The sequence below is a fragment of the Malaya genurostris genome, chromosome 3, assembly GCF_030247185.1.
Source record: "Malaya genurostris strain Urasoe2022 chromosome 3, Malgen_1.1, whole genome shotgun sequence".
NCBI lineage: Eukaryota > Metazoa > Arthropoda > Insecta > Diptera > Culicidae > Malaya > Malaya genurostris.
In genome coordinates, this window is record NC_080572.1 from 171,499,867 (window position 1) to 171,515,109 (window position 15,243).

The 15,243-nt window shown below is 35.9% G+C and overlaps 1 protein-coding gene across 6 annotated transcripts in view; it reads left to right on the top strand.

The window, feature by feature from the left end:
• The window catches only part of LOC131439044 (aldehyde dehydrogenase, dimeric NADP-preferring-like), a 73,233-nt gene that overhangs the window by 47,457 nt on the left and 10,533 nt on the right, over positions 1–15,243 (top strand). For 2 of the 6 annotated variants that reach the window (XM_058609570.1, XM_058609573.1), the window contains exons 6-7: positions 8,136–8,530; positions 8,593–8,790. In XM_058609570.1, the coding sequence (XP_058465553.1) occupies positions 8,136–8,530; positions 8,593–8,790 (593 nt within the window). Of the gene's footprint in view, positions 1–8,135; positions 8,531–8,592; positions 8,791–8,959; positions 9,076–9,492; positions 9,609–9,873; positions 15,241–15,243 lie in introns of those variants that run through there. The other 4 variants (XM_058609574.1, XM_058609575.1, XM_058609571.1 and 1 more) reach the window with 4 other exon arrangements.

Below are 15,243 nucleotides of genomic sequence, written 5' to 3' on the forward strand. Positions count from 1 at the left end.
CGAATTGTTGCTTCGCCCGGTGCAGAGTGTGGATAACACTCACCAAGCCATTTTTTGGTATCGGCGGCACTTTTTTTCATCAAAAAGTAGTGTTTCATCAACACACGAAATTCTTTTTTTTCCATTTTTTTTTCACAATAACAAAAGTAGCTTCACTCAAAATGCAATATCTCACAAACTAATAATCAGACAGCTGTCAAATTTATACACGTATCTTTTGAAGGTTGGTACTAACTGAAAATGGTATGGATTTAATTCTAGTGGCGTCCTCTCATAGAAACGATACGAACTTTTCAGGCGATCTGTTACATTCATAAAATGTAAGCAATTTTCCATTAAACATTGGTGAAAAATTGTTTAAATCTGATATTTCATCCAAGATGTCAGGCTTAACATTCATTTGAGAATAAATGATTGTTAAAAAAGATTGTTTGAAACTCAATCGTACAATCCACTTTGAAAAACTCGGTGCACTGCATATATGAATACACAGATCTATGGCATACGTACCAAATAAAATATACGTAATACACAAATTACCAACACAAGTTAACTTGGTTTACTCTTGATCCTTCAATACATTGTAGGTGCGACATTCATGAAACTCTCAGGGGAGAAATATAAGAAATAAACATGTATTAGTTATGTTTTTTTCGAAATGGTTTATTCAGTGGTTATGTACGGCTTGCTGAACTTGTCACGCCTCCCAACCTGTCACATCAAGAACTTCTGAGTACTCAAGAACTTCTGAGTAAACTCTGGACCAAGGATCTGCTTGGCGTCCGCTTTAATGTATGGCGGCTGCACGGCTCGCGGTACAGCTTCCTGGCTGCGGGATTTCGTCACCGTATTCTGTTTGTTGTTTAGGATGAACCAGGAACTTTATAAACGACGTCGAACCAGGAACTACGTCTTGACGACGTCCCGAATTGAAAGGTTTAGATTACGATTGAAGTAATCCCTCACCTTCCTTGCGTTCACGAAGTTGTATTTGTTTGTCTTTCTTCCGCTGCCAGCTCACCGCTAAGGGCATGTTCAGAAGTGTTCCAATTTTAGATGCATAATTTATGGCAGTTTTAAAATTTTTCTGGAAATTATAACAAGAAAAACTAACAGCCCCAGCAGCGTTTTACTAGTGTTTCAAAAATACAAAAAAAAAAGAACGACAGTGTATATCAGTTTTAAACTTGACAGTAGAACTGTTCGAATAAACAAAACTAGAACTGCTGGCTGGGGATGTATTTGTTTCAATTTTAGTTCTATCATACATCGCCCATATAAAACTTCCAGCTGCTGAATTTGCTCTGAGGAATTCGGCTCAAAAGGAAAGGAAGAATAACAAACAGAAATTTGCGATTACGAAAGAGTATGAAAATAACGAGCAACAGCTTAAATAACAGTATTCAAAAGTGATTATTATTCAAGCAATTAGAAAATACCATATATTTATGACAGTCTCTGTAGATAGGGGAGACCGGGGCTAGTAGGCCGAGTTTTCGTTTCGGAATTTCATTCTGGTTAGAGCTTTTGATAAACGGTTTACGCTGTCTTAAAGATATATCCTTTGAGCACATTTGTGATTTTTTTCATTACAATGGAAAAATTAGGGAGAAAAATATTAACAATCAAATGCGGAGAAGAAAATCGGCCAGCTAAACCCAGGGCCGGGGTAGGTTGGCCGAGTATGATGAAATATGTGAAACACATCAAATGCATCAATGGAAAACGTTTATTAGTGGAAACAACTCAGATCAATTGGAATCATGAGAGGAGAGAAATAAAACGAGAGAGAATCGTGCAGATATCACTCCTCATAATAAAACTCTAGTAACTCGTAGTAAGTAATATGTATGAGGGAATAATAATACCGAGCGAATAGTAATATGTACACGCATATTAACTAACTATGAATACAATACTTATAATCATCAATATTAGCGTAACATTTAAGTTACCTCAGAAAAAAGTTTGCATTTCACGAATACACTAAATTTACAACTCGGCCCACCAACCCCGCACAAAACTCGGCTAACCTATCCCAATGGATGTTTCCGAGAACAACCACGATTTACACTAACAGAAATAAGAGAACACTGGAATCCACCATTCCATTTGTTAGGGTTTCGAATGCCCTTCCCAGCAGTACAATGTTTTTGGAGTTCGGATGATAATTGATACGTGTTACGCATATAACTCGATCTGGAGCTTGAGCGACCACTCCTGGTTGCTACTCTGTTACTGATCGGGATTAGCTGAAATTGTACAGGAAATTTCTAGATGATCCAACCTAGGACTGGTAAATCATCCTTCAAGGTACAACTTCCGGTAACCCCAGAATTCATTGATCAGTATCGGTGCCGGCTAGGTCCGAACGTAGATCGTCTAAGGAATGGGAAGGCATGTTAGTCCAACACTTGTGGTTACTAGAGGCCGTACTGCGCACTCCACAACTATAACGGGAGAAGGATCTTTGTTAGTATAAATTTCAGTAATGGTAGTATTCGGGCGCGACCCAGTATGTTCAGGTTTCAAGATGCTCGAATGCACCACTAAACTCACTGACTTCCCAAGTGAAAGTTTCAACAATATCCGATACTAAAGTCCCGAGGAGTCTTGATTTACAGTTCTTAGTCGTGGAAACTGAAGGAAAATTTGAAATACTATCGCGTAACGAACAGAAATTTCCCTACTTTTTTTTAAATGGAATTACCTGCTACAAAATAAACGAATGAATAGGATTTAGACAAAATAGTTGATTCATTGTAGTGACATATTCTGAAAGTTTTTATAAATTTTTATAAAATCATTTTAAATCACCAAACAAAGGTCACGCGCGTCTTGATTTCTTATTATTTCCGCTTTATTATTTTAATTATTTATTGATTGGATATTTGGTTGATCTGGTCAGCCGGCTACCGAGAGAAAATTATTAATTTATCAAACAAACAAGTATTTTTTACTGCTATCTCTGTTATTAGCTTTGTAATATTAACGGATTTGCGCAATATTTGATTTTTATCATTCAATTTATAATCTTGAGAGACAAGCAATAACATAGAAGAAGAAAACATACCAAATAAAACTTCTATCCAAAGCCAGTCGCTTTGATAAGTTGATTGAAGAGATAATTTAGTAAAAAAGAGTAATCAGAAGTGAAACGTTGAAAATTAAAAGGAACTCCTGCAATTGTCGCCTTTTACGACATGGAGGCAGGAACCCAGTGGATCTATTCTTGGTTCATTGATTTTCCGCCGGTTTCACACGGCATCTAGGCTGGTATTGTCCGAAGAGAGCTAATAGGTACTAACAGATCGGCTGAAAAGTTCGTATCGTTTCTATGAGAGGGCGCCACTAGAATTAAATCCATACCATTTTCAGTTAGTACCAACCTTCAAAAGATACGTGTATAAATTTGACAGCTGTCTGATTATTACTTTGTAAGATATTGCATTTTGAGTGAAGCTACTTTTGTTATTATGAAAAAAAAAATGAAAAAAAGGAATTTCGTGTGTTGATGAAACACTACTTTTTGATGAAAAAAAGTGCCGCCGATACCAAAAAATGGCTTGATGAGTGTTATCCAGACTCTGCACCGAGCGAAACAACAATTCGTAAGTGGTTTGCAAAATTTCGTACTGGTCATATGAGCACCGAAGACGATGAACGCAGTGGACGTCCAAAAGAGGCTGTTACCGATGAAAACGTGAAAAAAATCCACAAAATGATTTTCAATGACCGTAAAGTGAAGTTGATCGAGATAGCTGACACCCTAAAGATATCAAAGGAACGTGTTGGACATATTATTCACGAATATTTGGATATGAGAAAGCTTTGCGTAAAATGGGTGCCGCATGAGCTCACAATCGATCAAAAACAACAACGAATTGATGATTCTGAGCAGTGTTTGGAGCTGTTATATCGAAATAAAACCGATTTTTTCGTCGATATATAACAATGGACGAAACATGGCTCCATCACGTCACTCCGGAGTCCAATCGACAGTCAGCTGAGTGGACTGCACGCGATGAACCGAACCCAGAGCGTGGAAAGACTCAACAATCGGCCGGTTAGGTTATGGCGTCTGTATTTTGGGATTCGCATGGTATAATTTTCATCGACTACCTTGAAAAGGGAAAAACCATCAACAGTGACTATTATATAGCGTAATTAGAGCTTTTGAAGGACGAAATTTAAAAAAAAACGGCCTCATTTGAAGAAGAAAAAAGTTTTGTTTCATCAAGACAATGCACCGTGTCACAAGTCGATGAAAACCATGCTGAAATTGAACGAATTGGGCTTCGAATTGCTCCCTCATCCACCGTATTCTCCAGATTTGGCCCCCAGTGATTTTTTCCTGTTCTCAGACCTCAAGAGAATGCTCGCTGGTAAAAAAATTAGAAGCAATGAAGAGGTAATCGCTGAAACTGAGGCCTATTTTGAGGCAAAGGACAAATCGTACTACAAAAATGGTATCGAAAAGTTGGAAGATCGCTATAATCGCTGTATCGCCTCTGATGGCAATTATGTTGAATAATAAAATCGAATTTTGGCAAAAAATGTGCGTTTCTATTAAACGATACGAACTTTTCAGCCGAACTGTTATCAATCTCCTAGTGGACCCCAGCCCCCATTGATACGTTACGCATATTACTGTACAAAAACCTAAATTTACTCAAAAGTAGTGAATAAACGGGCCGACAAAAAAAATAAAATTTTAGCACAATTTTGTCGTATATTTTTTCTATTGAAAATAGACCGTAGTTTCAACAATTTCGAAAAATCTATCATTATCCAAAAGATTATAACTTTCATTTCTCGATCTTTGCATACAGTGCAAAAAAACTTCATTTTTTGTCAAATAATTTTGTTGAATGATGCTGTAAATTTTGTTTATGGAAATGCATACCGATTGTAAATGACACGATCAAGATACATTCGAAGCAGTTATCTTCGAAAGTTATGCATGTTTTTCATCTTCCCATTCACTCACTAATACCACGTCGAAATATCTGTTCATCTTTTGATGCGATCCAGTCGTTAAGCCATTTGTCTACATCTTCTTAACTAGTGAAGTGCTACCCAGTAAGTGCGTGAGACATCGAAAAAAAAACAAATGATAATCGGCAGGAGCCAAGTCTGGGGAGTATAGCATCATATCATGTATGAAGCCTTATGGTCGCTTTTCGAGCGATGATTGAATGAATTTCATCATTTGCTTTTTGTTCTGGTTTGAAAAGCTTTCATCCCACCAAATGTATCAGTAACGTGTTCTTTACGAAGCGAATAGGTTTTGCAGTTGCTACTAATGGTTGGCCAGGATATTCATTGTTTCATTCAGAGAAAGCCAAATTTCGCTATTTTTAACTTTTTCTGCTGTGTATCACTCAGCTCATGAGGAATTCATTTTCCAACCTTCTAAATGTTTCTAATGGCGTGTGGACGATTACACTGATAAAAATATTTTGTGAATTTACATCTATTTTTATGCACATATTTGGATCAAGCAATTGAACATAAAGTTACTTTACAATTCTGTACATTTCAATAAAATTTAATCGCGAAACCTCCCGTAATTGGAAAATACATTTCTATTTATTGAAGATTCAATGCAATCCAGTTTAGTTTTGCATCGATGATGGTTTTCAATCAAACTTTTGATTCATTTGATGTCTATTGCATGTTATTCTTGAATTACATGTCGTGTGAATTTAATAATTTCTTTCTGTGTAGAGATGGCTTGGCGACTAACGTTTCAATTCCCGCCATTTGTTTTTGAGTTTGAGTATTGTCTTCGTCAAACAATCTTTCCATTTCAGATACTTCGATTTTTTATGTTGACCTAAGCGATCTTTGTCTTTCACACTGAAATCCCCACATTTAAATCATTCAAACCAACGTTCATAAATCGTGACCGATGTTTTCAGAATCTTTCAACAAAAGTTGGAATAGATTCAGCAGCATTTTTTTTATACAAAACAAAGTATTGAATTAACACTTTCCTAAACGCTCTTTATTTCGCAAGAATTCCGGCTTGTTCAAAATAATAGTTATATGTTCTGAGTTATTCTACAGAAATAAGAAACATCATTCTTTCTTTACCTTCTGGATTTTCCGACTTTGCCTAGTGTTGATTTAGGATTGTAAAAATAATTCGCTTCCTACGTGTTTTTAAACATTATTAAATTTGAAATCTCTGGGAAAACCCCTATTAGATATTAACTGTTTCTGTGGGGGTTTGGTAATTATATTAGCTTTAAACAGTCAATAATAGTTATTCAAAGCTAATAATAATGGTTGAGATCTATAAAACGTAATCACTGCACAAAGCACAGTAATTCTGCTCGCGAGTTCTCCGATATTGGTACAAGTGATTAGAATCTCTTAAAAATTATGGTAAGTTGTATGTTTTTGTGTGTAGTGTATGCATTCTACGTAGAAAAACTGTATAATACGTTTCCTACGTAGAAAACCTTGTGCGTGTAGAAAACTTTCAATTTTCCCTGGACAGAGTATTATGACATCCCTAATTATGCTAGTGACATAGGATTTCTCTAATTAAATCTGCCGATTTTAAAAATTTGTATGGTAATCGAATTTTATTATTGAATTCTATATCAAAATATATTTGAACCTAAAATCGATTCATACACATTCTAATCTAACTTAGCGTTGCTATGCCAACAATAATTTCGCTTGATTTTTATTTCATACGAAATATTATTGAGCTAGTAACTTATAAAAATATATGAAAATTTCCATAATACCTAATAAAATCATCGGAATTTTTTTATTAATATCAATTATATAAATTAACATAAGTATTTGGTTGGGATTGATGAAACATTTAAATCATCTGTTTTATTCCTCCTAGGGGTACACACGTAAAGAATAATATTTCCTTAGTGTAGCATACAGGGCTGAGAAAATAAAGACCAAAACCTCATCAAAACGAGATCACTGCCGGAGAATCTTTTCATGATCAGTTGATCAGTGAATTTTAAATCACATCGATCAATATCGGTACTGATCTTCCGTCACACAATGGGTAGTGATTCTGAGCTAAAATGATTCTTGATTTATGTAAGCTCAATCATTGGATGATTCGATAAGCTTTGATGTTGGTGGAGGAAAATCACATATGATCAAGACATGACATGATCTACGTCTGAAATCGTTTATCTCCCGCCCTTTTTCAAATAGAGTACAATTGAATAAACTGCATCAGAATCAGATAAGAGAAATTCTTATGATATACTATTATCAATGCTAGAAAATCAAATTACTGAAAAAATTTTCAGTGCATAACTTAAGTTAAACCGTTTGAAGGCATCTTTTCCTTTTTTACTCATATTGGGCAAAATTTATTAATTTAGCTAATTTATTCGCTACTCTGTGCACTTCTGCTGATCACAACAAAAATGTCTTCCTGCATCATTCATTTCCGAATTTACAAGAAGAAGCTTTTACATCAACAAATACACGTTTTCCTATAGAATGTAAACGCTTATTGTGGAGATTTTTTCAAGAAATAGGGCAAAGCAGTAATATAATTAGGTATTTCAAAAATGCGCTCATTGAAAATATTGGATGTCACATTCCAAAAACCTCCCTCCCTTCCCCCTGTCACAAAAGGTCACGTTTTATGAAACACCCCCCTCCCCCTTGCGGCGTGACGTCTTTTATGGACAGCCCCTTACCTTAAACTTATAATTTTAGAGACGTTTGTGTTACTAAGAATAACGTTTCTTTTTTTTTCGCGAAATAAAGAAACAACGGCAAATCTATGTTACCTGGAAAATCCATCAGAGGATTATGCAATGGTTTAAGCCCACAAAGTCTACTGGGTTGGTTGCCTAACGGTAAAAGACTTGTCGGCATTCTTTCGAGTTTCGCATGAGTGGTTGAGAACTCGTTTCTATCGTAACTTCCCTTTCATGTTGCACTGGTAGATATCGTACTAAGTGCTCGTCGAATGTCAAGTAAGCCAGTAGGCAGTATCATACATCCAGTAACTTATTCATGCCATAAATCGTACACTAATGAGTTGCATAAGAACCCATGTCTGGCAATTACGTTTACAAGCTTGTGAGCGAGTGATAAAAAAAATTAATTTTTTGTTTACTTTTTTTCTACAGGAGTGCTATAGGGTGGTTGAAGGAGGCGCAAAGGAAACTTCGGAATTGTTGAGGCAAAAGTTCGATTACGTTTTCTACACCGGTTCCGGTCGGGTGGGAAAAATCGTACATCAGGCTTGCAATGAAAATCTCACACCTTGTACACTGGAACTGGGCGGCAAAAGCCCATGCTATATTGACGGTACGGCAGACATTTCGATCGCTACAAAACGGATTCTCTGGGGTAAATTCATTAATGCGGGACAGACATGTATAGCACCAGACTATTTGCTGTGTTCAAAACGGGTACAGCGACAGTTTGTGGAAGAGGCAAAGAAAATTTTAACAGAATGGTATGGCAACAACCCAAAGGATAGTCCCGATTTGTGCCGGATCATTAACCAACAACATTTCCAGTAGGTATAAAATTATATGCACAAAAAGAGATTCTTATCGGTTCCATTTATATTGCTAACAGACGCCTCAGTGCCATGATCAAGGGAGCCAATGTTGCGATTGGTGGAGAAACAGACTCACAAGAGAAGTATATTGCTCCGACGATCCTTGTCGATGTAGACCCAAGTGACCCAGTGATGCAGGACGAAATCTTTGGACCAATTCTACCGATCATCAACGTCGATAATGCTTATGATGCTATTCGTTTCATCAATTCGAGGTAAATTTCCGATAGTCCAACGTCTCGAGTGTTTTCTTTAACTACGCTCATTCATTGGAAACCCATGTGCGATGTATGCGTAATGTAAATTTCAGTTGTCATGCATAGTTATAGTTTATTAATTTCATTTCATTTGTGTTTCGTTTCGTTCCTGGCATCCTTTGATCAGATCACCTGCCCTAGTCATGTACATCTTTACGCAAGACAAAAAAATGCAAGATCTTTTCATTCATGGCACGAGATCTGGCAGTATGTGCCTCAATGATACTATTATGCAGTACGCCGGTAAGAAATTCAGACGTATCATGCTGGCAAATTGGGTTAACGTTATGTACAAAACAGACTGCAGATTCAATGATCTCTTGCCTTATAAGATATAACTGCTTTTTGGATTTGGTGAATGGGTAGAGTTAGGTGTTGAAAAATTAACCTTTGGCTAGCATATTCCATGCTTCAGTGGTGGTGGAAATGTCTGAAGTCATGTACAATATGCATAATAAAACATTGTGATTCTTAAATGCTTGAAGGTTAAAATGAAAACAAACACAGATTGTGAGGGAAAAATCAAGCATTGATGAATTACGGTTATGTTCAACTATTTGTAGAATGAGCACTGTATGCGTTTCATAATATTTTTAGTAAGGTGGTCGTTTCAATCTATTCTATTAAAATCTTTAACTTTCTTCCATCTAACTACACTAGAGTAAAACCCTTAGTTCTGTACATCTTTACAACGAATAAGAAAGAACAAAGAATGCTGATCGACGGCACTTCGAGTGGTGGGATTTGTATCAACGACACTATGATGCACGCGGCAGGTTAGCCATTTATGCATATTCGTATGGTAAAGTACTACAAACATGAAAAAAGAAATGAGGGTTTTTAACACACATGACATATACTACTCTTAGCTACAGTTATTCCTGTTTCATTTTCATGTTTGGAGGCATTGACTTCGATTGACAGTGTTGTTAATATTTATAAAACTTGTGACGGTTTCTAATTTTTTACTCTAAATGCTTCTGCTTTTGGATACTTTTCTCACATACTGTGCTGTTATTTCACGACAATCCACTTAACAAGTACGACACTACAGAATTTTGAATTCATTAATAACTACTCAAGATTAAAATTAAATGGGGAATAACATAGGAAAAATTTGGATAAACTTAACTAATAGTTCTGCTAACAATATTAACCATTTTTCTTTGACCGTGTACGATATCGAATTATCGCTAAATTTCTTTAAAATATGTAGACAAATATAGAGTTTTCATTTACGTACATGTAATGTGTGGATAAACTTTTCAGTATTTAATGCAATTTCACGATTAGTTTTGTTTTATTTTGGTGGTATGTTCGACTATTCTATTTGTATCAGAACCATTTGTTGCGTAGTTTCACCCATGTAACCGTTTTTGCGAGCAAATAAACTTGTAGCCTTAGTAAACATTGATCTTAGCAATTAGATTTCATATCACAAATTACTCTACATTCCCAGATGCTGATAAGTTTGTGGATATCAAATACAATTTTAATGAAATCTGCAATCCCCGAAATGATACAAAAGTTTTACAAAAGCCATATAGCTCTAAATGCCAACCGAAATGATAGAATATCATTCAATTAAGGCTCACCATACACAGGTTTATCTATTGATGGGACAAAAAATAAATGCAGGCCAATTACATATCAGATGGTATGAAGTTACGTAATTATATTCATAAAAATCATAGCTTCGTACTGAACAGTATGCATATGACAATCGAGTTTGCAATGCTCAATGAGTGCTCTGATCAGGATAATGCATTGCTGCTTGCGAAAAAAAACACAAAAGTGAAATAGCTGATTATGGATCAACGAAACAGCTCATTGTACTCACTCTTGCTTACTTATAAACCAATTCTAAAATTTCAGAATGACCAGGACATAAAAAAGTAGTAGGCATCATTCGAGGTCCTAAGATCTTCGATTAGAGTGGTGTACCTTTTACTAGCCACTGCATTCTTAGAGCAAATTCAGCAGCTAGAAGCTCTATATGGAAGATCTATAATAGAACAGAAACTGGAACAAACGTATCCCCAGCAAGCCGTTCTGATTTTATTTATTCGACCAGTTTTACTGTCAAATTTAAAACTGGTCTACGATGCCGTTCTATTTTTTGTATTTTTGAAACACGAGTAAAACACTGCTGGGGCTGCCAGTTCTTCTTGTTATAAAATCCAGATTTAAATTTTGTAACTGACATAAATTATGCATCTAGAACTAGAACACTACTGAATATGCCCTGAATCGTCTCATTTATGAGAGTCCATTAGATAGAATGAGATTTTCTATTTCTATTCAATACATTTGCTCAGAGGTGAGAATGTATGAAAAAAGGCGGGTGGGTAATGTCAGAGACATAACTGGATGTCGTGAATACGAAAACAACTGACATGTTCCTTAACACTTCCGAATATCAATTAGTTGATCAATTGTATGAGTTATGAAAGCATTCCCTTTTTTCACCTTTTTCACAGAAACAAAGAAGGCTTCACTTGATCACGATTACTGTGAATTTCACATAGCGAAAAGTGCACAAATCTAATCAACTTCAACCGGACATATGTGAGTTTCTTAAAAAACAGTTCTAGATTTGCACTAAACTGAGGGTTTTTACCTTCGATTTGCGAAGAAGAAATTCTAATAGTTCTTTAAGAAACTTCTAGAGCCATTAGAACGGCTGATTTTGTGTGATGCTTCCCACCGTTGTCCTTGTTTTTCCACCGATGCAAACGACTAGCAGCTGTGACGTAATCGCTCTTGTCGGAAGCGAAACTAGCTTTGCAAACGACACACAATACATCTGCTCGCAGTGGTGAAAGAATCCAAACTGATCCAATTTTTGTTAAGAGGTTTCTTTTTACGTGATTTCGTTTGTAGCTTTTTCACTAATGGGCGGTCCTAACGGCTATAAAAATAGCAGCATATAAAATTTTAATGTCGATTATTTCGTTTTGGATTTGCATTTAATTTAAAGAAACTATCAGCATGCTGTACGGGATTCATTCCTGCCTTTCAGAAGGACCAAATTGTGGAACTCACTACAATACTAAGCACTGTTCGGAACATTTTTCTCGAACGATTTGTTGCACAGCAACAGATATTTTGTTCTCTTCCTCAGAACGCGTTCTGATTGGCTGGTGTTGACATGGGTCAAATGAGACAAGTTTTTCAATAGTGAACTATTGAAATACTTCAATGCTGTTTCTATACACGCTTAAGTTGAAAAATTTCGATTCTATTGGTAGTTAGATTATATAAATTATTTCACAGATTACTGAGCTATGAGCTTTCAAAATTCGAGAAAAGCGAACGCGCCTTATGAATTACCCTCTTTGATACTCGTTTATACCAACCATTTCAGAAAAGTTTAATTTTGAATTATTTGAAATTTTGTCACACAACTGAAAATTTTATCATAAAATTGTGATCATATTTCCGATGGCTTGGAGCAAAAATTATGTTGATTCGTTAGATACAACAAGAGATATTCACGATCAAAAACTTATCACTCTCTCAGATGGTAAATTTTGAAAAGGCGCCCCATAGTAAAGTAAGTCGTATTCACGGCAATAACTATTTTCTTTTCGAATTTGAACATTTTACACATTTTTTGCGAGATAGTCAGCCAAATAATGTAGTAACAAGCGTGATAACCTTTGATACATTACACATGTATGATTGCCAATCAGTCTGACGGTTTTAAACAAAAATAAATTTATAGTAAATTTCTCGCTGAAGTATCGATTGTACACAATACAGAAACGAGAAGATGTGTTTCTTCTTGGGACACAGTGAAAATATTCACTTAATGAATGTGATTACTCTAATCTCATTCCACGACAGTAGACACAATACCCATACGGAGCCTAAACAGATAATCGTCGTTCCAAACAAAGAAGGATAACTGCATGTGAGAATTAGATCATAGGAGGCGAGTAAATGCTCATCCCTGATAATCGTTTGAGACCACAAGCGAATGTGGCTAATGGAACAGTATAACATATGTTATATGATTACTGTTCCAAAGCCCTGTAACTTTAAGACGGTATGAATAAGCTAATGCATTTTGTTTTAGATACACATGTTGAGGTTCAATGCACAGGAGTGCAACGAAAACAGAAATAGGAGCTGTTTTAAAAGCTCTCATCGTTGCCATTAGGATCATCCTTTGAAGATGATTTATTTGGTCGCATTGTTTCCTTCCTGTCAACATACAGGGCGATTCTTTTTTGAGTCAAGGACTAATCCGAGGTATTTGTTCGAAGTGCGCAAAATTTTCAATTGAACATTCGATCGATTCAAGCGTCACTATTAAATCTGTTCTGGTCAGAGATCAAGTATATGCCATATGGGACTACTAATCAGAGATGTCCATCTCTTCTGTGTGACGAAGAGCAAGAAAAATTTCTCCCCTCGCACTGACAACTTCACCGAGAGCTCTTCTCTTTCACATATATACACCACTGTTGTATAAAGTGTGCACGTATAATGAGTGCGTTTGTTTATTTCACCTCCTCCACTGAATCGCACCAAAGTGCTAGAGCATTAGCTAATAAATTCTCTGAGGTGGATGCAGATACTTTCACAGAGGTTTACTCGCCGGTGAGCACTCTGGTGTATGGTTTGCGTAGAAGAAAAGTGGGCACGCAAAATCAGCAAAATAAAACAATTTATCGTTAAATTTTCGGTTTCCATTGCAAATTTTTCATAGCAAGGCCAGATCTACTCTCTATTAATTGAAGTTCACAGAAGTGTTCGCTCACCATCACGCGCCAGTGATCACTTGGGTGTATTTAGGCGAGAGCACGTGAGAGCGATTCGTGCGAAGAGAATGCTATTCTTTCGCACCAGCTTCTTTCAACACAAGCACGCACTCAAAGTCTGTCTGTCTGGACACTGAGAAGAAGTGCGCTTTCCTCTTTGTGTGGAGCGGAGCAAATGTATCCGCAGTGTATAATTGAAACCTACGCCCTGGTGTATCACTCTAGTGAAATGAGTACTAATATGATAAAATATAGCTTTTTGATCATTTGTTGCTTTAAAAATATTTATTTCTCGTTAAGGGTCAACGTTTCAGAGGTTTTTTTTTCATTCTCAGGCCAAAGCGACTACAATTATTTTTTGTCATGTAGGTTGCAACAATAAATAGAACTGATGCGAAAACGACTAATTCACAGCAAACACTTTCAACTCAGATTGAGCATTTAATTGTTTTTTCTTAGAGATGAAAAAACTAACCTTTGAAACGTTGACCGTTAACGTGAAATACATATCTTTTAAGCAACAAATGACCAAAAAAACATCTTTTAATAGTTCTTTCGACTTTTTAAAAAGTTAGTAAAGACAGATATGGTTTTCATAGGCGGCTGTCCCTCTTTAGAAGCCCGGTTTTCCGGATACGTGTCTCCGGTGGCAATCGCTCTGAACTATTCATAAGCACTGTTGAACAATATCCGAAGAATACAGATTCTGGAATAATACATGAAATAAGCATCATATTTTGTTCTGAATTGAACAGAATCTATTTCGTTTCGGCGACATGAATTGGTCTTCAGTGTGTTGCACAATATTGTTGTCTTTTACCACATGTAGCCTCTGAGTCAATTCTAGGTTAAAATAATTTCACTGAATGTTACTTGTTTGGTGGTGAACCGTAGAGCTTATAAATACCAAGTAATATCAAAGAGAAATTTCAAAATATATTACCAAATGTTTCCACAATTTTTTTGTGTTGTTCAGATCAGTAAGAAATCATTATTTCTTTAATTTCACTGAGTGGTAGTCACAAGTCTAATATCTAATATTAATCACAATTAGCACACCCATATTCGAGTCAGTTTGTGGAGTTTTTCATTCATTTGTCAACTTATTCTTGCTCATTTAAATTATGGAAGGAGCGCTCTGCTCTCTTTATTTCGCATGTTGATCTGAAAACGTAGAATGGATATTGGTCCGTTTTAATACTCTTAAACATGCTTGCTCGATTTGCATACAATTTCTGAAGCGGAAAAGTTCATCTTAAATAAAGCAGTTATATGAAACATTTCAACGCTTAAATCTAAAATCATTGATTTGCATATATCAACAAAATATTCACTTGGGCACTAAACATGCTCCCCGTACATTCACTCTTTTTATTTTCATTGTTTTGTACCATGACATTCAGAACGTTTTTTCTCATTAGTTGATAATCCTAAAATTTCAAACTCGATACGTGGCGTAGCCAAAAAGTCAGCGAAATGTTCGTGTTATTATTTTTGTAATTGGTTTCCATTCATTTTTATTTGGTTCGGAACCATCACTCGACTACGCCGTGGAATAATAATAAATACGAAACTAAAATAGTCAATTGTTTTGCTCATATTTATGTAATTTTTTGCGATATTTCTGTAATATTTTCCTTGT